Source organism: Euleptes europaea, chromosome 10 (genome assembly GCF_029931775.1).
Source record: "Euleptes europaea isolate rEulEur1 chromosome 10, rEulEur1.hap1, whole genome shotgun sequence".
Classification (NCBI taxonomy): domain Eukaryota; kingdom Metazoa; phylum Chordata; class Lepidosauria; order Squamata; family Sphaerodactylidae; genus Euleptes; species Euleptes europaea.
Window position 1 is genome coordinate 12317797 of NC_079321.1, and position 24619 is coordinate 12342415.

The 24619-nt window shown below is 47.3% G+C and overlaps 1 protein-coding gene across 1 annotated transcript in view; it reads left to right on the top strand.

Annotated features, from left to right (window-relative positions):
• The window catches only part of ITSN2 (intersectin 2), a 112936-nt gene that overhangs the window by 79293 nt on the left and 9024 nt on the right, over positions 1-24619 (top strand). Inside the window, exons 27-34 of the mRNA XM_056856153.1 lie at positions 15-136; positions 1496-1592; positions 2165-2356; positions 17539-17660; positions 19870-19976; positions 21279-21462; positions 22148-22246; positions 22424-22591. Coding sequence (XP_056712131.1) covers positions 15-136; positions 1496-1592; positions 2165-2356; positions 17539-17660; positions 19870-19976; positions 21279-21462; positions 22148-22246; positions 22424-22591 — 1091 coding nt within the window. The remainder of the gene's footprint in view (positions 1-14; positions 137-1495; positions 1593-2164; positions 2357-17538; positions 17661-19869; positions 19977-21278; positions 21463-22147; positions 22247-22423; positions 22592-24619) is intronic.

A 24619-nucleotide genomic window follows, 5' to 3' on the forward strand; every position in this document is an offset into this window, starting at 1 on the left:
GCCTCTCTTTTCAGAAATTGCTCAGGTGACCACAGCCTACGCTGCATCGGGAGCAGAGCAGCTCAGTTTGGCTCCTGGTCAGCTGATCCTCATTTTGAAGAAGAATTCCAGTGGATGGTGGCAGGGAGAGCTTCAGGTAGGAGAAGGGGAGCGTTCCTGCACAGTGAATCATATTTGTGATAAACACATGGCCGCATAAACCCACCTTAGACTGAATCAGACCATCGGTCCATCCAAGTCAGTAGTGTCTACTCAGGCCAGCAGAGTGGTGTAGTGGTTAAGAATGGTGGTTTGGAGCAGTGGAGTCTGATCTGGAGAACCAGGTTTGATTCCCCACTCCTTCAAGTGAATGTCGGAGGCTAATCTGGTGAACTGGATTTCCCTCCCCCAGACTCCTCCACATGAAGCCAGCTGGGTGACCTTGGGCTAGTCACACTCTCTCAGCCCCACCCACCTCACAGGGTGTCTGTTGTGGGGAGGGGAAGGGAAGGAGATTGTAAGCTGGTTTGATTCTCCCTTAAGTGGTAGAGAAAATCGGCATATAAAAACCAACTCTTCTTCTTCTTAATGCACTTCCAATCCACTTTCAGTGCACCGTATTGTAGTGTGTGTTTTTTTTACTGAATTTTACTGTATGAAACTGCAAAGTCCACTTGCAAACGATTGGTAAAATGCATTGAAAGTGGATTGGAAGTATATTGTCGAAGGCTTTCACGGTCAGAGTTCATTGGTTCTTGTAGGTTATCCGGGCTGTGTAACCGTGGTCTTGGAATTTTCTTTCCTGACGTTTCGCCAGCAACTGTGGCAGGCATCTTCAGAGTAGTAACACTGAAGGACAGTGTCTCTCAGTGTCAAGGGTGTAGAAAGAGTAATATATAGTCAGAAAGGGGTTGGGTTTGAGCTGAGTATTGTCCTGCAAAAGTATTGTCCTGTAAGTAAGCACATTATCTTGATACTTACAGGACAATACTTTTGCAGGACAATACTCAGCTCAAACCCAACCCCTTTCTGACTATATATTACTCTTTCTACACCCTTGACACTGAGAGACACTGTCCTTCAGTGTTACTACTCTGAAGATGCCTGCCACAGTTGCTGGCGAAACGTCAGGAAAGAAAATTCCAAGACCACGGTTACACAGCCCGGATAACCTACAAGAACCAATGGAAGTATATTATTCATCATGTGTGAAAGCATGTTGTTGTACACAAAATCTTTTCCTGATTATATAGTTTTCAGATTTTCAGCAGTGTCTGTCTTCAGCGTAAGCTTGAAAGTTTGACTTTCAAAAAGTCTGAGTCTGGTTAATATCTAAGCTCTTTTTCATGTGCTTCAGGCTAGACAATCTAAAGTATCTAGTCATTTGGGGGGGTTGCAATTCATCTTGCGTGTGCGAATTAATTTATGAAGGGTTGTTACTTTCATTGTTTACTGAGCTTGAATGGGATTGCTCATTGTGTGGCAGTTGATGTCAGCTTGAAAATTCTTTCTGCAGGCAAGAGGGAAAAAACGGCAGAAGGGATGGTTTCCTGCTACCCATGTGAAACTCTTAGGTCCAAGCAGTGAAAGGACCACCCCGGCTGCTCTCCCAAGTGGGTGACTAAATCTTATTTGCCCTTTGTTGAGACTTCATACAAAACTAGATGTAATTTTGCATACCTAAACATGTGTTTTAAAAAATGGCATGTGATTCTCTCTGATAAAAGTGTGTTATTAAATATATTTACAGCTTGAGCAGAGTCTATTGGTATCCTAAGGAAAATGATTTTTTATTATATTGATTAAAATGAACCAGAGCTCAGTTTGTTCTTGAGATGGAGATGCTGGGGATTGAACGCACGACCTACCTCGTGCAAAACAGGCGCTCTGCCACTGAGCTGGGAGCCTTCCCTATTGTCTTCCTGTGTTAAAAATGCCTGTAAAGCAGCAAGCAGGCAATCCCTTGATGGCTGTCAATTGCAGCTGCCTTCATCAGTTACTTGAGACCTATCAATTATAGCAGAGGGGTGGGTGGAAACAGCTAATTTATCACTAGAAATAAAGCACTTTTTTCTCACTTGGAAAGGCCTTAGAAAGCCCAAAGCCAAAACGCTGCTTGGTGTATTTGCTGCTACGGAATAACTCTGGTATTCTCATGGATTTTTTTTCTCCTTCTTCTTCCTAGCATGTCAAGTAATAGCTATGTATGACTACTCGGCAAACAATGAAGATGAGCTCAGTTTCTCCAAGGGGCAGCTTATTAACGTCCTGAACAAAGATGACGCTGATTGGTGGCAAGGGGAGGTCAATGGCGTGTCAGGCCTCTTTCCTTCCAATTACGTGAAGATGACCACAGACTCTGATCCAAGTCAGCAATGTAAGTGAAATTTAACAACTGTTGGATCTCTCAGTTCCAGCACGGTCCTGCTAGGCCTCCTGCTATGGCAAGGCAGAATCCTGCCAATTGTCACCATTGCCCGCCACTGCCCTGAGCAGCGGTGAGAGAAGAATAAAAATAAAAACACTTCTGGCCTCTGTGCTGGTATGTCTTTTCCGGTTAGCTCTAGGACTACTCTAGGTGATAATTTCAGAGGGTAGGTGAGTTGGTCTACAGTAAAAGAGTTAGATTCAAGTCCAGTAGCAGCTTGGAGACCAACGATATTTTCAGGGTATGAGCTTTCAAGAGTCAAAGCTCCCTTCGTCAGATACAAGTAGGAATGGAGATCCCTGAGTCCTGTAGCCCTGCCTGAAGGTGGGAGGGGTGTTGAGATGTAAAGACCCAGGGATCTCCATTCCTACTTGTATCTGATCAAGGGAGCTTTTCCTCTTGAAAGCTCATACCCTGAACATTTTGTTGGTCTCCAAGCTGCTACTGGACTCAAGTCTAGCTTCCTCAGGTGATAAGTCCCTTCTGAATACTGGAAGAGGAAAGAAGGAGGAATGTGCAAAGACTTTGGCCAAAAACGCATGGTCCCTTAACCCACTTCATTCCCCGTTTCAGCCAGGATCAAATTGACCCGGGCTGGGGGAAAACTGTACGCATTACCTTGAAAAGAAACTGTGTAGAAATCCATCCATGTAAACAGAAAGCGTGGGAGACATGCACAGCTCCTGTTTAGCTTGCAACACCCCTGCCCCCGGTGATTGGTCGTTTCCTGGGGCAGGGAAGGCCCTCATTGGTCAATTTGAAACGACCAATCACCAGGGGCATGGGGGTGTGCCAAACTAAACAGGAACTTCATGTCTCCTGCACTTTCTGTTTACATGGATCGATTGGCACAGTTTCGTCCCTGCTTTTCAAGGTAATGCGTACAGTTTCCCCCCCAGCCCAGGTAAATTTGATCCTGGCTGAAATGGGGAATAAAGTGGGTTAAGGGACCATGTGTTTTTGGCTTTTGTATCCACTGTCTTTGAGCTCTGGGTAGTCTGAGAAGCCTGGAACGTTGGAGAAGAATATGGGCTTCTTTCCTGTGGACTATTTTTAGTTCACATCATTGTATGGAGTTGAAGTGTTGCCTTAAAAATATTTTTAAAGGGGGCAGTGCTTGCTGTTTTTGTAATTTCTCAACTGCAAGTCAGGGGCAGGCTGTTGCTAGAGGTGGTTTTTTGTCCAAGCCTACGTCCCTTCCTCACCTGGGAGCATAACCTGTGAGTGTGGAGAGTGACAGGGGGTATCTGAAGGGAGAGAGTAGCACCCAGGTAAGAAATACAGGCCTCAGCCTTTCCCAGACTCTGATAAAGCACGTTTCCAGTTTATCTCATGGCATTTATCTCATGAGAGCCAGTGTGGGGTAGTGGTTAAGATTGTTGGACTAGGATCTGGGAGAGACCTAGGTTTGAATCTCCGCTCGTGCCATGGAAGCTCACTAGGTGACCTTGGGCCAGTCACACACTCTCAGCCTGGCCTACCCCACAGGGTTGTTGTGAGGATAAAATGGAGCAGAGGAGAGAGAACGACGTCAGCCGCTTTGGGTCCCTATTGGGGAGAAAGGTGGGGTGTGGATGAAGTAAATAAATAAATGTATGATTCTTGTCAGTGACTGCCTGCTCGTTGACCAAAGGTTGGATCTATGCCATTGTCAGCCCCAATGAGCCATCTACATTTTTTCCCCTGGTGGTCAACAGATCCTCGGGAGTAGCACAGGGGGCAAAGGGGGGGGGTCTGCGGGGGATGGGGACAGGAATCAGCGGAAATGGCCACTACTTCTTCCATAAATGAAAGTACCCTTCTGTCAGAGGAACTGTGTGGGTGGATAAATGCTAGTACATTTGAGACAAAAATGAAATTATTCCCCAGCCTTCTAGTACAAATTATTCTAGCAGATGGTGAGGGCAAATCATGGGCGACCGCCCCTACAAGAAAGAGCTGTGTTCCGTGTGGCATTCTCTCCTGCTCTGTCCTAATTGGTTCTCTGCTTCTTTTTAGCCTGAAAATTAACAAACAAGTACTGATATTCCGTTGATCTTCCCCTGTGTCAGCCCATTTTCCTTCTGATTGTCACGACCTGTTTGTAAGAAACGAACACCCAGTGTGTATATTTCTACCCATTCATAGTCTCCCTCCACCATAAATCTTGTTTTGTTCCCCTGACATTGCAGAAGGCTTCTGAATCCCAAAGAGACCAAGCCCCTCTCTTTCTGATATGGGTCCAGTATAGCACCTTAGAAACCAATGAGGTTTTGGGGGTATAAGCTTTCAAGATTCAAAGCTCCCTTCACCAGCTTCCTGTTTCTTTCTGTTTAACTCTAGCACAGTCACCAGCTTTTACTTGGAAAACGTTTGATAGTGCTGACTTTTTTAATTAGTTCATCCAAAGAGCTACACACAGGACTGCAAAGATAGTCTTCAAGTTGATACCTTATTCACATTTTTATCCTTATTTGCTGTTAGGCAGACACTTAACGTCTCTTTAGGGCTGCTTCATACACATCTCTCTTTTCTGCACAGAAGTCATTTTTGTGTAGGGAAATCTTGTCCATTGTCCTGACCGAAGGGTCGCGTGTGTTTCTTTTTGCTCTGAGTATTCAACATCTCACCATTTGAAGACAATTTACTAACTGTGTACATTCCCTCTCTGGAATTGGCAGTTTTGTTTGGCTTGGGAGAACTATGGAGAAGTTGTAATGTGGTGGCTTCAAGGAAGATTGTCCTAAACTAGGGGCATTCTGTGTTATGTGGTCCGGTGTCCCTTCTGGCCTTTGCATTGTACCTGCGCGCTCCCTTCCTCATGGCTTGAAAGGGTGTGGAGAGGGTGGGGTGAAGCTCTCGAGCTTTGAATGAGTGAAGCCAATGAAGCTAGAGACAGATGGATAAAACCTTTTATCTGGGAATCTGAATTTGGTAATTTGAAGGTTCTTTTAGCAGGGGTGGATTTTAATACTACGTTGGCAGTTGCCAAGTTTTTATCTTGGTCAATCAAGATTTAAAAAATACTAATTTCCTTAGTGTTTACCAAGATATCTGTTTTACATAGAATCATAGAGTTGGAAGGGACCACCAGGGTCATCTAGTCCAACTCCCTGCCCAATGCAGGAAACTAACAACTACCTCCCCCCCACATCCCCAGTGACCCCAACCCTCCCCCCACCATGCAGGATCCCACTATCAAAGCACTCCTGACAGCCTTTGCTTAAAGACCTCCAAAGACGGGGACTCCACCACCCTCCGAGGCAGTGCATTCCACCATCGAACCGCCCTCACTGTCAGACAGTTCTTCCTAATGTTTAGGTGGAATCGCTTTTCTATTAGTTTAAATCCATTACTCCGTGTCCTAGTCTCTGGAGCAACAGAGAACAAGCTAGTTCCCTCATCAACATGACATCCCTTCAGATATTTAAACATGGCTATCATGTCTCCCCTCAACCTTCTCTTCTCCAAACTAAACAAACCCAACTCCCTAAGTCTCTCCTCATAGGGCATGGATTCCAGACCTTTGACCATTCTGGTCGCCCTCCTCTGGACACGCTCCAACTTGTCAACATCCTTCTTAAATTGTGGAGCCCAAAACTGGACACAGTATTCCAAGTGAGGTCTGACCAATGCAGAATACAGTGGTAGTATTACTTCCCTTGATCTAGACACAATACTCCTATTGATGCAGCCCAGAATTGCATTGGCCTTCTTAGCCGCCATATCACACTGTTGACTCATGTTCAGTTTGTGGTCCACTAAATCTCCCAGATCTCTTTCACATGTAGGCTGTTACCGCACTAGGTATTCCCAGCGATGTATTAAGAGTTTGGAAATGTAATAAAAAATACTGTTCGCACTTTCTATGTATTCCCACCGATGTATTAAGAGTTTGAAACTGTTATAAAAAATACTGTTCGCACTTTGTTTGGCCCCTTTAGCTGTGAAGACATCTTCCAACCACTTTTTAACCTTGGCATCCAAAAACCCTTTTAAAGCGATGTTTTTTAGAACATTTCCAAACTCTTGATACATCGCTGGGAATACCTAGTGCGGTAACAGCTGTACTGTTGTCAAGCCAACTCTCTCATCCTGTACCTGTACCTTATGTTGTTTCTGCCTAGGGGAAGAACCTTACACTTCTCCCTATTGAAATCCATTTTATTACTTATGGCCCAGCTCTCCAGTCTATCGAGGTCATTCTGAACTCTGACCCTACCCTCCAGGGTATTATCTACCCCTCCTAATTTGGTGTCATCTGCAAATTTGATTAGCATGTTCTCTATCCCATCATCCAAGTCATTTATAAAAATATTAAATAGTACCGGTCTCAGGACAGACCCCTGTAGTACCCCACTGGTCACTTCTCTCCAGGATGAAATTGTGCCATTAATGAGCACCCTTTGGGAGGGATGGGTGAATGGGTGGGTGGGTGGGTGGGTGGATGGATGGATGGATGGATGGATGGATGGATGGATGGATGGATAGATAGATAGATAGATAGATCGATCGATCGATCGATCGATCGATCGATCTTAGTGTGACATTGTTCAGGGCCAGATTGGCCATATGAACAGTATCATTAAAGTAAAGTGAATGAGTGAAGTTTTTACAAATGTTGAACTAATGGACCCCTGTGGAAGAGTCCGACAGCAATTTGTGGCTGCCAAATTTTGTTTTTCATGACACGGTGCAGGTTCTGAGAGCCGCTTCTGATAGTGTGTTGCTTGAAAGAGGAAATGTAGATAATACGAGAGGATGGAAGGACTTTTTAACATTAAGAAAACGTAAAACTTTCAATCAAAATAATAGAAACCCAGCGTACAGCCTTAGAAGTACAGCCCTGCTTCCTTGTTGGTGATCCTGTGTTGGATCCAGACTAAATTTTTTGCTCACACAAAGCCAATTCTTTCAATGAGACGCAGCTCCCCCCCCCTCAGCTGTAGCCCACAGATCTCCCCAAAATGCTGCTCTTGTGGGAACTGGGTCCCCAGGAACAGCATGAGAGACGTCGGGGTCTGCAACAAGAATTGGGGGAACTGGTGGAAATTACCCTTCCTACTGTTGCTAGGCCAAGACTGGCAACCAGCAGGAGGGTTGTGGGGGGGACGTGGCAGGGCGACGTCAGTTGCATTGCAACGTCACTTCCAGGGGAAAACCAGAAGTGTCGCTGGGTAGTTCTAGGAATCACTGGAAATTCTGTGGTAAAATCAGAGTTTCTGGCGAATCCTAGAGCTACCCTTTGTCATCTCTGGGTTTTTCCTGGAAGGGATGCAGTGACGCAGCTGCTGTCACCTTTTTTAAAAATTGTAGTAGGCAAGTAGGACTGCTAACAGGAGGCCTCCGGCCATGGCGGGAGTCCCGGCAGCCCTACCCCTTCCCCTTCTGTTACTGGAAAATTCAGCCAGGATCCAAGCTCCTGTGTCAGTGAGCCTGTATTAGTTGTAAAAATCTATAGTGCATAGAGTTGCCAGGTCACTCTTCACCACCGGCTGAAGCTTTGCAGGGGCATGGCTGGTGGCCGCGATTGGCATGCACGCGAATTGTGTGATGTGCCAAAGTCACTTCAGGGTTTACCCGGAAAGCGATGCGTATAGTCTAGCAATTATTCTAGCGATTACTAGTAAACCCTGAAGTGACATCGGCATGTTGTGTGGGTTGTGTGTGCGCCGATCACGGGGGGCCGTTCTCCGCGGGCCCTTTTCTGTTGGTCAGCAGGCAGCCTGGTGGATTGGTGGGCTTTTGCCCGCCCCCACCGAGCAGTTGGCAAGCCTAATAGTGCACCATTTGCCCACATTATTTCTTAAATGATAAAAACATATAAGCTTGGATCCTATGCATCCATTTCACTTGCAGCAGCCCCTTTTCTCAGCACTAGACCCCTTCCCCTAGGCAAGGGCTTCCTGTGTCAGGGACAGACACCATTGTTAGCAGAAGAGATCTGCAGGATCCAGTCCCCTTTGTTGCCATCTTTGAAACACTTACCAATTTGTTAATTTTTGTCTGCTTTTGACTGTACTGGCTGCATGTTTCATTCTGTTTGTGGTCATTTATCCCTAATTTCTTCCTTTTTTTTGTTTTATTTTTAAGGACCCAATGTTGTCTTCCAGTGTGAAAGCACCTCAGAGACCCACTATCCAAGTTTGACTGTAGCACGGAAGCAGGGTGGACAGCCCGCTCAGATCTTTGAAAACGATTTCGTTTGCCTCGCTTCAGTATTAGAGCCACTCAAGACTTCAAATTCTTGTCCTGTGCTGTACAGTTACAGTTAATTTGTACAAAAACTGATTTAAGATAGTGGGTCTTTGTGTGGCTTTCTGCACAGTCCAATCTGGCTCCGTCTGTCCCCTTTATTTAGGAACCGTCACGAATCATTAGCATGCTTGCCAAGTTATCTCTTGGCATGGTGGAATTTCAGGCACACAAAGACCTACTATTTGCACAATCCATTTGTATGATTTCACGTCCATAGTTGTGTTCATGTAATGTTGCACCCATGTGCCTCTTACGCTGAGCTGTTTCTTACTGATCTGTCCTCCAAATACACTTTGCATATGATTTTGTACACAGTGCCTTCCCCCTCTCCCGCCGTTCCCGCTCTCGTTCCCGCTTTCTAAACCAAGGGCGAGTGCTGATTCATCCTGGAATAAAAACCTTGTGTGGTTCTTCTGCGCCTTTCTGCCACCGTGTTGTCTGCCAGGTTTTGGACCGTGGAACTCTTTTGTCAGTATAATCCAGTCTGTCAGATGGCTCTGTCTAGGTTTGCCAACTTCCAGGTGGGACCTAGAGACATCCTGGCTCTGCAGCCTACAGAGATCAGTTCCCCCGGAGAAAACGACTTCTTTGGAGGAGGGACTCTGGCATTATACCTCGCTGAGGTCCCTCCCCTCCCCAAATCCCATTCTCCACACACACCCCACCAAATTTCCAGGAATTTCCCAAACTGGAATTGGCAAGCCTAGCTCTGTCTAAAGGCAAAGGGAGAGAAAAACAAGAGGGTTGGATGTTGTCGCCACAGCATCATGTTGTTTGTTAAGGCACAGAGTAAGTGATGGAACAGATCCAGACCTGGTTTGTTTCATATGGCAGTCTGAGGGGTAGAAGAAGAGTTGGTGTTGACATGCTGATTTTCTCTACCCCTTGAGGAAAAATCAAACTGGCTTACAATCACCTTCCCTTCCCCTCCCCACAACAGACACCCTGTGAGGTAGGAGGGTCTGAGAGAGCTGTGATTAGCCCAAGGTCACCCAGCTGGCTTCATGTGTAGGAGCTGGGAAACAAATCCAGTTCACCAGATTAGCCTCCGCCGCTCATGTGGAGGAGTGGGGGAATAAAACCCCGTTCTCCAGATCAGAGTCCACCGCTCCAAGCCACCACTCTTAACCACTACACCACGCTGGCTCTCTAGCTGTGTTGGTCTGTTGTAGTGAAACAAAACAGAAACCTAGCGTCACCTTAAGAGCTAGCAGTATGTATTCAGGTACGAGCTTTCGCCAGTCAGCCTTATTTTGCAATCCACAAAAGCCATGGTCTCCTAATGGGGATTTAGAAAAGTATAAGTAAAGAAGGCCTCTTACCTCCCAACAACCGTAGAAGCTTTTTATCTTGCTGTGCCTGTTTTATCTTCAGCCCCTTCCCGGTGGCCCTGCCTCATCAGGTGACTCTAGGGCAAGACTGGGAAATTTGGAAGCTTCTGCACCCTATCAGCGCTCCCAGTGGGTGTCATCAGGAGTGTGACGGAGTGGGCAGCGTGGCGTAGTGGTTAAGAGCGGGGGACTGTAATCTGGAGAACCGGGTTCAATTCCCTGCTCCTCCTCCACGAGAAGCCAGCTGGGTGACCTTGGGCCACTCACAGTTCTCTCCGAACACTCTCAGCCCCACCTACCTCACAAGGTGCCTGTTGTGAGAGGGGGAAGGCGATTGTTAAGCCGCTTTGAGACTCCTTAAAGGGTAGAGAAAAGCGGGGTATAAAAGCCAACTCTTCTTCTTCTCCACAGCCTGTCTTCTTTCCAGAGCTGTGGATGCCCCATGTTTCCAAGGCAATCTTGCATCTAGAACAATGCTGGAAGGGAAAGGGGCATAGGAGGGAGGTAATCAGAAGCAGAGCATGGGCAGGCAGGGAAAGGGTTACACTCTTCTCCATTCTTTATCCCTTCATCCTAAGGTGGCTGTTTCTGGATGGAGGAAATTAGCCGCCAGAGGTTCAGTTGTATGCCTGCAGTGTGGACTTTTAGGCCCTAGGAAATAGGAAGCCATTTTACCATTCTCTGGCCATATTAAAAATGCACAAGTATTTGGCTTCAGTCATTTTGTTACTTCCGTGGTCCTAAATCAATGTTCTCTCCATCTGAACAGGTCAGGCATTAGGGTTGCCAGGTCCCTCTTCGCCATTGGCGGGAGAGTTTTGGGGCTGAGCCTGAGGAGGGCGGGGTTTGAGGGAGGGACCTCAACGCCTTAGAGTCCGATTGCCAAGATGGCCATTTCCTCCAGGTGAACGGATCTCTATCGGCTGGAGATCAGTTGTAATAGCAGGAGATCTCCAGCTAGAGCCTGGAGGTTGGCAACCCTATTAGGCATCCTACTTGGAGGCAGCAATCTCCAGGGCCCACCTAGAGGTTGGGAATCCTAGCAATTGCTGACCTCTGACGCAAGCTGACATCTGCAGCGGTCGTGCCTGGCTGTGCCTCCAGAAGTTCCTAAAGTGATTCACAGAGTCATTGGGAGCCTGCTAGTCAATGCTGCTGCCCCAGACTTCTTTTGGTAGCTCTCTGTGACCTGCAATGAATGGACTTCAGCTGTCCCCAGACTGCCGCTTGTGCATTATGTGCATCTGGTAGGGTTGCCAGCCTCCAGGTGGGGCCTAGAGATCTCTTGGAATTGCAGCTGATCTCCAGACTATACTGATCAGTTGCCCTGGAGGAAACTGCAGTTTTGGAGGATGGACTCCCTGGCCCCTCTGGTGTCCCGAACTCTCCCCTCCCCAGGCCCCACCCCCATATCTCCAGGAATTTCCCAACCCTAGCATCTGATCTGAATGCTTCTTGCATGGCTTCATCCTCCAAGCGTGCTACACCCTGCTAAGACCGCAGAGACCTGGCTTGGAGGGACTGTTTGAGGCAACCTTAAGATAAGGCAACTAGTACAGGGCTTGCAACTGCTGAAGAGGCAGTTCTTTGAGTTAGGGTTAAAATTTAAAGTTAAAAATTTCCACAGTGCATATCACAGCGATAATCTGTTTCCATTGAGGGAAGTTGTTGCGAGAGAGAGCTTGTATTTTTAAATGGTTTTTTTGTTATTTCATGACTATTAAATTGGGAAAAATAGTTCTATGGCAGATAAGTCCTCAAATCAGGTTCCCGGGGTTTGGGGGCACAGGCAGTAGTTCTGGTGAATGCAATCTGAAAATGTTTACAGTCCATTTGCAGAACCTATGAATGTCATGTGGTACTATACCAAGTGTTAATATTGTTAACATTCACTCAGAAGCCTTTTGGCCCACCTTCTGTCTAAAACAAAAACTGGGAAGTTGTTTACTCTGAATAAGCTTTGGACGAGTAATGATCCGTTATTGTGTTGGGGGGGATCTTTTGTAAAAATGCAGAATAATCATGTGCCTGCATTAAAGTGAAGTCCTGCTTGAATTCTACTGCAATAAGTTTGTCACCGCATGAAGAGATCCTACTTACAGGCAGCATATCTTATACCTTGCTCAGTGTTCACCTGATGGCTTCCTCTCTGTAGATTTTTTAAAAACTAATGTTACTAACAATACATGAATCATGTCCTCTTCTAGCAGACTGAAAGTTGCCACTGGGATTTGGTAGTTACTAACAAATAGTAATCTCTGATGAACTGTTATCTGGCCCTACCGGTGGAAGCTGCTAAAGTGAATTGCAGAGTTATCACAAATGCCTGCTGTTCAAATAAAAAGTTAAAACCCCAGTAGGCAAGCCCAAACTTTTGGGCATGCCTAAGGTGGTTCTCTGAATTATGAGTGCCTTTTAACGATAAATATTAATGGCTTTTTTTCCATTAAAAAAACACACGCACATCACAACCTTGTATTTGCCCCCATTCCACAATCAGGGCTGCGATAATTCTCCAGAGATATGGAATATATGGTGGCAGATCTGATAGAGAAGAGGAAGAAGAAGACTTGGTTTTTATATGCCGACTTTCTCTACCTTTAAGGAGACTCAAACCGGCTTACAATCGCCTTCCCCTCCCCACAGCAGACACACTGTGAGGTAGGTGGGGCTGAGAGCGTTTGGAGAGAACTGTGACTAGCCCAAGGTCACCCAGCTGGCTTCATGTGTAGGAGTGGGGAAACCAACCCTGTTCACCAGATTAGTGTCCACTGCTCACATGGAGGAGTGGAGAATCAAACCCAGTTCTCCAGTTTAGAGTCCACCGCTTCAAACCACCGCTCTTAACCACTACACCACGCTGTAGGAAAAATACCGGTGCCAGATGGTGTCCTGTTTAATAAGCATAGAAGGTATAAGAACATAAGAAGAGCCCTGCTGGATCAGAGCCAGCATGGTATAGTAGTTAAGAGTGGCGGACTCTGATCTGGTGAACTGGGCTGGTGTCCCCACTCCCACCCATGAAGCCTGCTGGGTGACCTTGGGCTAGTCACAGTTCTCTGAACTCTCTCAGCCTCACCTACCTCACAAGGTGCCTGTTGTGGGGAGAGGAAGGCAATTGTAAGCCGGTTTGAGTCTCCTTGAAGGTAGAGAAAATCGGGGCATAAAAACCAACTCTTCTTCTGTCTGGTCCAATGGGTTCTGAAGGTTCTAGAACACAGATTCTAGAGAATCCTATTCTGTGTTTTTTCCGGTACGTGATTCTGAAAGACCTTGAGATAAAAGTTGGTGTATAAAGCACATTGATAGACGTATGAAGAGCTTACACATATACAGTGATGATTACTTTGTTTACAATAGGGATGTCGGCTTTCAAAGAGTTCTTGATTTTAAAATAAAAACCTGACGAATGAAATCGCATCACCAAATGGAGAATTGCTAGCTGTAACAGTATTGGCCAAACGATTTCCTGCTGGCTTGTATTATTTCTTTTCTTTTAGATAGGGCCAAGCATAAGCTGTTATCGAGCTCTGTTACAAGAATGCTGACAGACCTCTGCCTGTACCAGTGTTTTGGGCTGCTGCTATTGCGACAAAGCGCTGCCTTAACGTAATTATATTGAACTCCTACAGATATATTGACGTGTGCTGCTTTAAAACGTTTTTTCTTCTTTGGGGGGGCGGCTTTCTAGTGTTAAAATTTGGGGACAGTCGTCCCACCTTTCACCATGAAAACGCAACATATTCTGTGCATGAGTTAATTGTTCTACTGTTGTTTGAAAACTGGAAATAACTATGCAAAAAATATTTTATTAAAGGGACACATAAAAGATTATGCTTGGTGTGTGATTTCTTTTCCATTTCTCTCCGGGGTCTGATTTAGATACTAAACCTTCCTGATATTGTAATGGTTGCACTTCAGTTTGTCAGGTCAGTTGCAGAGAGGCAACTACAAATTTAGGTTGTGGTCTTATTTATTCGGTTATTTATTAGCAGCTTTTCTTCCATAAAAGTTTGTGGAGGGGATGTATTCATGACTGTATACAGAGCTAGATGGTTTCTAAAATCATTTTTTAAGTTTTGTGGTTTTTTAGGGCTTCCAAATTAATGAACTTGTGACAGTCACAAAGCAGTTGAAGGATATATGAAAATTACCAGTGTTCTTTCGTGGAAGCAATGACATTTATATTGTACCAGTTTTCATTTTTAGTGTAAACATGCCTGTTAGGTGCAGTTTACAGGCTGGGAACAGATTTGAAATTCGTGATATAGACAAAGATGCAGGAACACCAAATCTTTATCGGACCGCAAATGTCCCTGTGGCTATTTCCTTTTCCCAGTTGCTGCAGAGCCAATTTGCCCAAGTTTTTACTTTCATCTGGACTGTCTTCTGGAGAACCGGGTTCGATTCCCCACTCCTCTACATGAGCGGTGGACGCTAATCTGGAGAACCGGGTTGGTTTCCCCACTCCTCAAGAAGCCAGCTGGGTGACCTTGGGCTAGTCACGCTCTCTCAGCCTCACCTACCTCAAAGGGTGTCTGTTGTGGTGAGGGGAAGGGAAGGTGAGTTTGGTTTGATTAAGGCAGTTTGATTCTTCCGTAAGTGGTAGAGAAAGTCAGCATATAAAAATCAACTCTTCTTCTACTTAAACTTTCTTACACTTTTTCCACTCGCGACTCCTTTTCGCCCAAGAAATTTTACGTGACCCCAGGTATATAGGTATATAAAATAGGTATACAAATCAAACATTTACTGATTATAAATCATAAAGAAACCTTTTACTGTTGCCAAATTTTTCATGACCTACATATTCAGTTACGTGACCCCATATGGGGTCGTGACCCACAGTTTAAGAAGCTTTGATCTGACATAAACTAATTCATCAAGTTTTCAGTGTTGCAAAATGAAAATCCACACACACACAGTTTGCAGTGTTAGAGCTGTCACATGGGGTTTTGAAAGCTCTTCTGTGTGATTTATTTCATGTATTTATTTACATTATACCCTGCCTTTCTTCCCAATGGAGACCCATTGGGCTTACAAGTTGGCTTACATTGTTTTCCTCTCCTTTTATCCTCACAATGACCACATGAAGCTGCCCTCTACTGAATCAGACCCTTGGTCCAACAAAGTCAGTATTGTCGGCTCAGACCGGCAGCGGATTTCCAGGGTCTCAGGTGGAGGCCTTTCACATCACCTACTTGCCTAGTCCCTTTAACTGGAGATGCTGGGGAATGAACCTGAGACCTTCTGCATGCCAAGCAGATGCTGTACCACTGAGCCACAGCCCTTCCCCTTAAATCAGGGGTGGGGAACCTCAGGCCCGGGGGCCGTATGCGGCCCCCGAGGACATTTTTTGTGGCCCTCGGGAGCTCTGGGGCCCTGCTGCAGAGGCGGGGCGCAGGGCGGTCCTCCCAGAGGGTGTTCCTGGCACCACGGCTTACAGCGGCGCTGCGGTGCCCTTTGGACCTCCTCTAGCCGACTGCCGGCTGTTGAGCAGTGAGAGGGAGGGGGAAAGAGGCTGGCAGCTCCCGGCAGCAGATCATGCATGCAGGAGCCGATTGGGCTTCAGGGGGGCCCTTTTGTGGACTCTGGGGAGGAGAGGGCATGGAGACTGGGGCCCGGTTGCGTGGGGCTCTGTGCGCCGCCCGGTGTGTGTGTGTGTGGGCAGGGGAGGCTGGGGCCATCGCACGGGGCCGCGTGCGTGCGTGCGTGCGTGTGTGTGTGTGTGTGTGTGTGTGTGTGTGTGTGAAGGCTTTTCTCTCTTTTCTTCCTCTTTTTCTGTCACTCTCCCCTCTCTCCCTCTTTCTTTGTCTCCCTCCGTCCTTTTCTTTCTTTCTCCCTTTCTCTCTATTTCTCCTTCCCTCCCTTTTCCTCTTTCTCTGTTTTCCTTCCTCCCTTGCCGATCGACTGTGGGCTGCGTCCCCCTGGCACCTCATTTTCTCGGGCCCACTGCTGGCTGCCCTTCCGCCTGGGAGGGGGGAGTGGGGGCACCCTGCAGGCCTTCTCTGTGTTGCCTCCCCTGGGTTGCCAACCTCCAGGTGGTGGCTGGAGACCTGGCAACCCTAGCCTCTTCCCCCCCCCACCGGGAGATCTACACCTGGTATGGCCCCTGAATGATGTCATAAATGTGCAAATGGCCCTTGGCAGGAAAAAGGTTCCCCACCCCTGCCTTAAATTATCACATGAAGCTGCCTTATACTGAATCAGACCCTTGGTCCATCAAAGTCAGTATTGTCTGCTCCGACTGGCAGAGATTCTCCAGGGTCTCAGACAGGGGTCTTTCACATCACCTACTTGCCTGGTCCCTTTAACTGGAGATGCCAGGGATTGAACTTGGGACTTTCTGCATGCCAAGCAGATGCTCTACCACTGAGCTACAGCCCCTCCCCTCTCAGTGACCCTGTGAGGTAGGCTAGGCGGAGAGTGTGTGACTGGCCCTAGGTCATCCAGAAAGTTTGCATAGCAGAGTGGGGACTCAAAGCTGGGTCTTCTAAATCCTATCCCGATCCTCTAACCACTATACCAAGGTGCCTTCAGAACCAGTCATGTAGCTTAAAGATACGCAACAGCCTTTGTGCCTTTCCGTACCAGCTTGCGCCATGGCAGCTAGAAAGTATGTGTTGGATCCAAAAGTACTCTTCCACTGGAATTTACATGGGTAGAATGGCACTTCTGTTGACAAAGGAGTGGGTGGTTTTTTGCCAGTTTCCCCCTCCCTCTTCACCACCCCACACACTGTTCATGTGGGTCCCCTTCATCCCCAACACCAGAATTTGAGGGGTATCTGGTGAGGAGAGGCAGGAAAATCCACTTCCATCACTTAGGATCCAGCCCTACAGGGTTTTATGAAGCTTGTTGGATTATAGGGAATTAAGCTACATCAGTTTGGAAGTATCTATGTCAGTGGTGGCGAACCTATGGCACGCGTGCCAGAGCGGGCACTCAGAGCCCTCTCTGTGGGCACATGCGCCGTCACCCCAGCACAGAGTTCGCCTGAGTTCGTTACTAGAAAGCCCGAGGGACACGGGGCCAGGATGCTCCCCTCCCCCTCTCCACGCACGCCTGAGGGCATTTCTCACATCACCCGCCCCTCTGCCCAGCAGCCCAATGGGAGTGCTTCCTCCCTCCCGTCACATGCGGCAGAGCGGCTCACATGCCGGGCAGCTCACATGCGGCGTGAGGGTGCGGCACGGATGGCAGCCTGTTGAGTCTGTGGCGAAGGTGATTCCCTTGGTGGGGTTGGAGAGGAGCTAGGTTGGAGGGGAGAATAGCTCACAGCATGGCATAGCTGGAGGGGAGCAGAGCGCTCGGGCCACAGCGCGGGCTTTGCAGTTAAATTGCCGTGTTGGCACTTTGCGATAAATAAGTGGGTTTTGGTTGCAGTTTGGGCACTTGGTCTCTAAAAGGTTCGCCATCACTGATCTATGTGGTTCATTACTTTCAAAGTCAGCTTCGTATTCTCAAAAGCTGTCCTCCCCTGAGACCCTCACTGTTGATTCGATGTTTGTTATCAAAACCAGTAATTAGACTAAAAATGTCTGGACTTGTTTCTTTCCGTAGGGTGTGCCGATCTCCAAAGCCTTGACACAATGCAACCGATGGAGCGGAAAAGGCAGGGTTACATCCACGAGCTGATTCAGACAGAAGAAAAATACATGGACGATCTTCAACTTGTCGTAGAGGTGAGATTTACTTGGATGGAAAGAAAGAAAAACCAGTTCTCCAGATCTTCAGAGGGAAGGCAGCGTGGTGTAGCCTGATCTCTTCAGATCTCGGAAGCTAAGCAGGATCAGCCCTGGTTGGGAGCCCATTTGGATGGGAGACCACCAAGGAAGACCAGGGTTGCTGTGCAGAGGCAAGCAATGTCAAAACACCTCTGTTAGTCTCTTGCCTTGAAAACCCTGTAAGGGGTCGCCATAAGTTGGCTGTGACTTGATGGCACTTTACACACGCACGCGCACACACACACACACACAAGTGGAATCTTCAGAGCCTTACAAGATAGCCATGAAGATGTGTTATTCAAATAAGAAATATGGAAAGGCCTGTAATTAATAAATTAATAGTATTAATTACTAATATTATTAATAATTAGCCATTTCTTTTGCTGCCAAGTCACAGCTGACTTATGGCGACCTTTGGTGGGGTTTTCAATACAAGACACATTCAGGGGTGGTTTGCCATCGCCTGCGTCCGCGTCACGCCCCTGGTATTCCTTGGAGGTCTCCCATCCAAATACTTGCCAGGGTCGGGGCTGAGAGTGTATGACAGGCCCAAGGTCACCCAGCAAGTTTCTATGGCAGAGTGGGGATTCCAATCTGGGTTTCTCAGATCCTAGTCCAACACTTTAACCACTACACCAGACTGGCTCTCGATTAGCAATTAGTAGTTATTAATAAAACCCTGGTGCAAGAAGTACATCAGAACACATCTCCATACAAGCTAGGGAGTGGACTGGGAAGTTCAGAGGGGCCAGGAGTGAACCCACTTGTGGGGCTGTGATCCAACGCTGAAAGGGGCCACGCTCGGCTCAGACCTGGCCAGCAACACAGACGACGGGCCTCAATTCACGCGTGGAGTGCATCCGATCAGTGGTAGTGTGGGACAAGACAACAGGTGAGCTGACATCTGTCATTGGTGGCCCAGGCACGGTCTGAGTCGTGTAACCCTTGCAGCACCGGCTGAGCAGCTTGGGTTTGGCTCCGCCTCCTCCGGGCCTCCAAGGCCACAGCCCACTAGGAGCTTTCCTGGTAAATTAAACGGCCAGCCCACCCCTTCGTTCTGCTTCATCAATCATTAAAACTGACATCTTTTCTAAAGTCAAGGCAAACCAAGTGAGAACGTCACTTTGCCATCAAGATCATTTCAGAGGGTAGCCGCATTGGTCTGTAGTAGAACCGCTAGATTTGAATCCAGCAGCATCTTAAGAGCCAGCGTGGTGGTGTGGTTAAGAGGGGAGTGGACATGTTCATGGAGGAAAGGGGTATTCATAGCTATTAGTTGGAATGGATGCTGGTCATGCTGCATACCTGTTATCTCTAGTATCAGAGGATCATGCCTATTATTTTGGGTGCGGTGGAACACGGGCAGGATGGTGCTGCTGCAGTCGTCTTGTTTGTGGCTTCCTAGAGGCACCTGGTTGGCCACTGTGTGAGCAGACTGCTGGACTTGATGGGCCTTGGTCTGATCCAGCAGGGCCTTTCTTATGTTCTTATGGTGGTTTGGAGTGGTGGACTCTGATCTGGCGAACCAGGTTTAATTCCCCACATGAGTGGCGGACGCTAATCTGGTGAATGGATTTGTTTCCCTTCTCCTATACATAAAGCCAGCTGGGCCTCCAACTGTTGGCTGAGATCCAGCCGCTGTCTCCACCTTTGATTAGCCTGACCAACAAGATTGAGCTTCGGTTTATTGGCCCACGTCCATTTTAATACTATTGTACTTAAATGTTTTTATGCAACTATATTAGTATCCTAAATTTTCTTTAATAATGCATGTCAATATTTTCAGTGACTAATATATAATGTGACTATTACAGCTAAGATATAAAAAATGATTATTAGGTTATTTACTGACTTTAAAAATTCCATTTTTGCCTAAGGGAATTCTGAAACATTTGTTAGAACGAGACCTTCGCTCAACCACTGGTTCCTTTATACTTAACATGGTTGCTGTTGTGTTTTGTTTTTAAGTTGCTGTATTGTCAGATGAGGATCTGGGAAATGCATGTTCCCCCACCTTGCTGTGTAGATCGCTGGGTGACCTTGGAACTAGCGTACCTTACAAGGTTGTTGTGAGGATAGCTCTGGAAAGGATAATCACATATGCTGCCCTAAGCATCTAGGAGGAATTGTGGAATCACTCACTCCTGCTTCCTCTCTGTGTTTCTAGGTTTTCCAGAAACGAATGACCGAAGCAGGCTGTCTGTCAGAAGCAGAAATGGGACTGATCTTTGTCAACTGGAAGGAGCTCATCGTCTCCAATACAAAGTTGCTAAAGTAAGTGCCGTTAGCATTTGCTTGGTGCTTTGTGGTTTTTAGCTGTCTTTATTCAAAAGGGTAAAATCAGTACACAATAAGTTTGTTAAAGCATCTAGTAGGTAAAGATTAAGACATGCTCGGCTGAGCTCACTTTGTTTATTTATTTAAAATGTTTTTAAGCCTCCTTCCCATCCAGTTTTAAGCCTCCTTCCCATCCATGCTGCCCCAAGGCAGCAATGTGTAGTGGTTAAGAGCAGCAGACTCTAATCTGGAGAACTGGGTTCAATTCCCCACTCCTCCACATGAAGCCTGCCGTGTGACCTTGGGCCAGTCACAGTTCTCTCCCAACTTTCTCTCGGCCCCACCTGCCTCACAAGGTGTCTATTGTGGGGGGGGGGGCAATTGTAAGCCTCTTTGAGACTCCTTACAGTAGAGAAAAGGGGTTATAAAAACCAACTCCTCCTCTTCCTCTTCTTCTTCTTATTTCTTCTTCTTTTTTAGAGGCTATTTGGAGGGACCATAAAGCATTACTTTAGGCCAGCTCTAAAAGCTGGTCTGAAAATCAGACCAAACTCTTTTGGACGTTGTTTCTCTCATCCTGTATTCTTATGGGGCCCACTGCGCTCTCATTTCCAGTGTGGACAGTCCTGCCAGATGCATAGGGTTGCCAAGCAGTGCCTGCCAACCAGCAGGAGGAGGGGGGGGCAGCATCCCAGGAGAAAAATTAAAAAGAAAAATAAGGCCTTGTCTACTTACAGTTCTGGTCCTAGAGTTCCTGGCAGTTCCTAGAGCTACCTGGAAGTGACAAGGAAAGCTCTAAGAATTGCCATGAACTTTATGGTCAGAACTTCCAGTAAGAAGACAAAAGCTTATTTTTCTTTTTAATTTTTCTTTCTAGGACTATTGTTCTTTCCCCCTTTGGCCCTAGTTTCCTCCAAGCGGGGTGAGCAAGGGCCACAATTACCTGCAGGTCTCCCGCCATAAGCAGACAAATGGGAACACTACAATGGGTAGGGTTGGCAGCTCTGGAATGGGAAGAACCTGGAAATTTTGGGGGCGGGGTTTGGGGAGGGGAGGGACTTCAATGCCATAGAGTCCAATTGCCAAAGCAGCCATTTTCTCCAGGGGAACTGATCTCTGTCGGATGGAGATCAGTTGTAATAGCAGATCTCCAGCTAGTACCTGGAGGTTGGCAACCCTAACAATGGGGAAGGCTCCCATGGGCCACTCAGGAGCGTGCAAGTCCTTGCCCCTCCCTCCTTACTGCAGATAAAAGCTCCCAAGTCAAGCCGCTCCCTCTTTTGTTTCCCCTCCATCCAGAGCGCTGCGTGTGCGTAAGAAGACTGGGGGTGAAAAGATGCCCGTGCAGATGATCGGCGACATCCTGGCTGCCGAACTGTCTCACATGCAGGCCTACATCCGGTTCTGCAGCTGCCAGCTTAATGGGGCAGCCCTCTTGCAGCAGAAAACGGACGAAGAGTCAGACTTCAAAGATTATTTGAAGGTTAGGGCATCCAGTAACATCTTAAGCCAGTTAAGGTAAAGTGTGCCATTGAGTCGCAACTGACTCATGGCAGCCCCGTGAAGTTCCCCCTCATGGGGTTTTCACAGCAAGAGAGGAGCGGAGGTGGTTTGCCATTGCCTGCCTCTGCAGAGCCTTCCTCGGTGGTCTCCCATCCAAGTACTGACCCTGCTTAGCTTTCAGGCTCCAATAGGGTTGCCAGGTGGGTGGTGTTGGCGGGCAATGGCCCTCCAATCCACCCAGCCGCTCTGGCTCCAGCTGTAGAAAACACATTCGGGTTTAGGGTTTGGGGGGGTAGTAATGGAGCAGTCTTGGGTCTGCTGCTCTGTCTCTTGAATCTTAATATTTATTTTTATTTTTCATTTTAAAATGTTTTATTTATTTTTAATATAAGGGGAAAGGGAAGTACAGGGAAAGGGAAACAGTCGAAACAGGGTTTTTTATACTTTTTTCCTTTTTGTAATTTTTTTTGTACTTTTTTTTTTTTTTTGAACCTTAATATTTATATTATAAAAACAGGAATGCTCGCGACTTGCCCTTTTGCAAAACACAGCCAATTAAAATGGGTAAAGCTTTGCATGTTTAAAACAGCTCTGTAAATGTGGATCAGTAGTTCAAATCCTTGGACAGTTAATGAAGTCTGTTGACGTTCTAATTTAACCTGTAGAAGGTGGCTTCGGACCCTCGCTGCAAAGGGATGCCCCTCTCCAGCTTCCTGTTGAAACCCATGCAGAGAATCACCCGCTACCCTCTTCTCATAAAGAGCGTAAGTATCTGGTTCTTTGCAGTCCAAAGCACTGGATGCAAATCCAGCCGCAACTTGATGGGTGATACTGGATGAAGATCCGCAGGGGCGTTTGTAGGTCCAGAAGCGGACCTTCCTTTGACGGGACGTGGCACGTTTTGTTACGTGAGCAACGACGCAGCATTCTTTTCCCATCAGATTCTAGAGAACACCCCGGAAACTCACCCAGATTACACAAATCTGAAGCTGGCCCTTGAGCGTGCCGAGGAGCTGTGTTCCCAGGTTAACGAGGGAGTGCGTGAAAAAGAAAATTCAGACCGACTGGAGTGGATACAGTCCCACGTACAGTGTGAAGGACTTGCCGAGGTAACCGGGGCTTGGGCTGTTGCCATGGGGCCTGGAGAAGCAAAGGTATATTCGGAAGAACAAATCCCATACTGGGGAATTGCTCTCTTTAAGTGTTTGAAGAGCTGTCGCTTAGAGGAGGGCAGGGAGCTGTTCCTGTTGGCAGCAGAGGATCGGACTCGCAATAATGGGTTTAGATTGCGGGCGGAAAGGTACCGGCTGGATATTAGGGTTGTTCAACAGTGGAATCAGCTTCCTAGGGAGATGGTGAACCCACCCTCACTGGTAATCTTTAAGCAGAGGCTGGACAAACACTTGTCAGGGATGCTCTTGGCCAGTAGTTCTCAACCTTTTTGCTCCATTCCCCCCTTTCACCATTGTTCAGAATATAATTTCCCCCTTCCCAAGATAGTCTAACGCAAACGGTGCATTCCAAATAATATGCATATAATATTGAAAATCTTGTATTTTTTTCTATGATAAGACTTGCAATAATTGGTTAAGATTGCAGGAGGAAAGGTACCATCTGGTTATTAGGGGGAAATTTTTTTACGTGGTGCAAAATGGTAAGCTGCCGTACTGCAGTCCATGGTGGAGGAGGTGGCTTTGATGGAAAACATGCCCATTTCCCAATGTTTGTCCTACGCTGAAGGTTCCATACAAGTCACACACAAACAGGACGCTCGACAGACATGCTAGAAAATGCCAGCATAAATGAAGCAGGCCTTTCCAATTCTCCAGAGAGGTCTTCAGCTGGACCTCCCCGCCAAAAAAACCTCCTAGACTAGGTTTGATCTTACTCTGTCTTTATAAGCAAGTAGGGAAGTCTGTCCTGTGGGTAAAAGGCCCAGCAATGGCTGTACCCATTTGCCCTCATGCCTTTTCTGGCTCTCTAGTTGACCCTGACATAGATTCCCAGGTTTTCCCCCTGCTCCGAAACAGCCAGCTGCGCGGCTGCAGAGCAAAGAGCAGCAGGAGGGATTGGCTCTTGGCCGGCCAACCAGTTTGCAAGGGGAACAGTGATCCACAGGAGGCCTGTTTGCCAACCACAAGGGCACTGATGTCGCTGGTTCCGTTTTGCTGGCTCGCAAGAGTAAGAGCAGGACGGGATGAGCCGGTGAGACAGGCAGAGGAGGACCTGACTTGCGCTGGAGGCATGACACAGCCTGCCTGGTAGTAACGCAACAACTATAGAGTAAACCTACCACCTTCACTGAGGCTTGCAAGCTGGCTTTGGTTATAGGTCAAATCTTGTGGGTGATTAGGGTTGCCAGGTCCCTCTTTGCCACCAGTAGGAGGTTTTTTGGGTGGAGCCTGAGGAGGGCGGGGTTTGGGGAGGGGAGGGACTTCAGTGCCATAGAGTCCAATTGCCTAAGCGGCCATTTTCTCCAGGTGAACTGATCTCTGTTGGTTGGAGATCAGTTGAAATAGCAGATCTTCTGCTAGTACCTAGGACTCAAGCATGTTACTGGAGGAAGACTTCTAGGTAGAGTCTCCTGTTAGTATGTTATAGGCATTGAGTGCCAAAATAATTGCACAAGATCGCTTTGAAGGAACTAAGGAACATTGAGGGTATTATCGCACCATGTCTGGGAACCGGGGGGAAAACACCTAAAGAGCGTTCGTGCTCGATGCGAGCTGCTATTTTCCTCCCGCACTTCTGTCCGTTCTAACGTCTAGAGATGTCTCTGAAACGCTTGCCTTCTGAGCGCACCTCCAATGAAAAGAGCGCTCCCAAGAGATAAGGGGGCGTGGAGGGGCGCCACCTAATCGTGACGTCGCTTGGGCTCCCCTCCACCTCCACCTCCCCTTCATGACGAGAACGGGAAAATGTGGTGCGTGGGGGAAGGAATGCTCTGGGTTTTAAAGGGTTCAGAAACGTTCCCTGGAGTGAGTGCGATAAGCCTCTGAGAGTCATATTGGTCAATTTCAACTCTGCACGCAGTTACATGCAACCGATGAAGAATTCTGAAAGGGATTAGCAACCGGACTCCCCTTTCACATCGTGCTGAAATTGATCATGAGAAGCTTGTATGCTCAGGAATAATC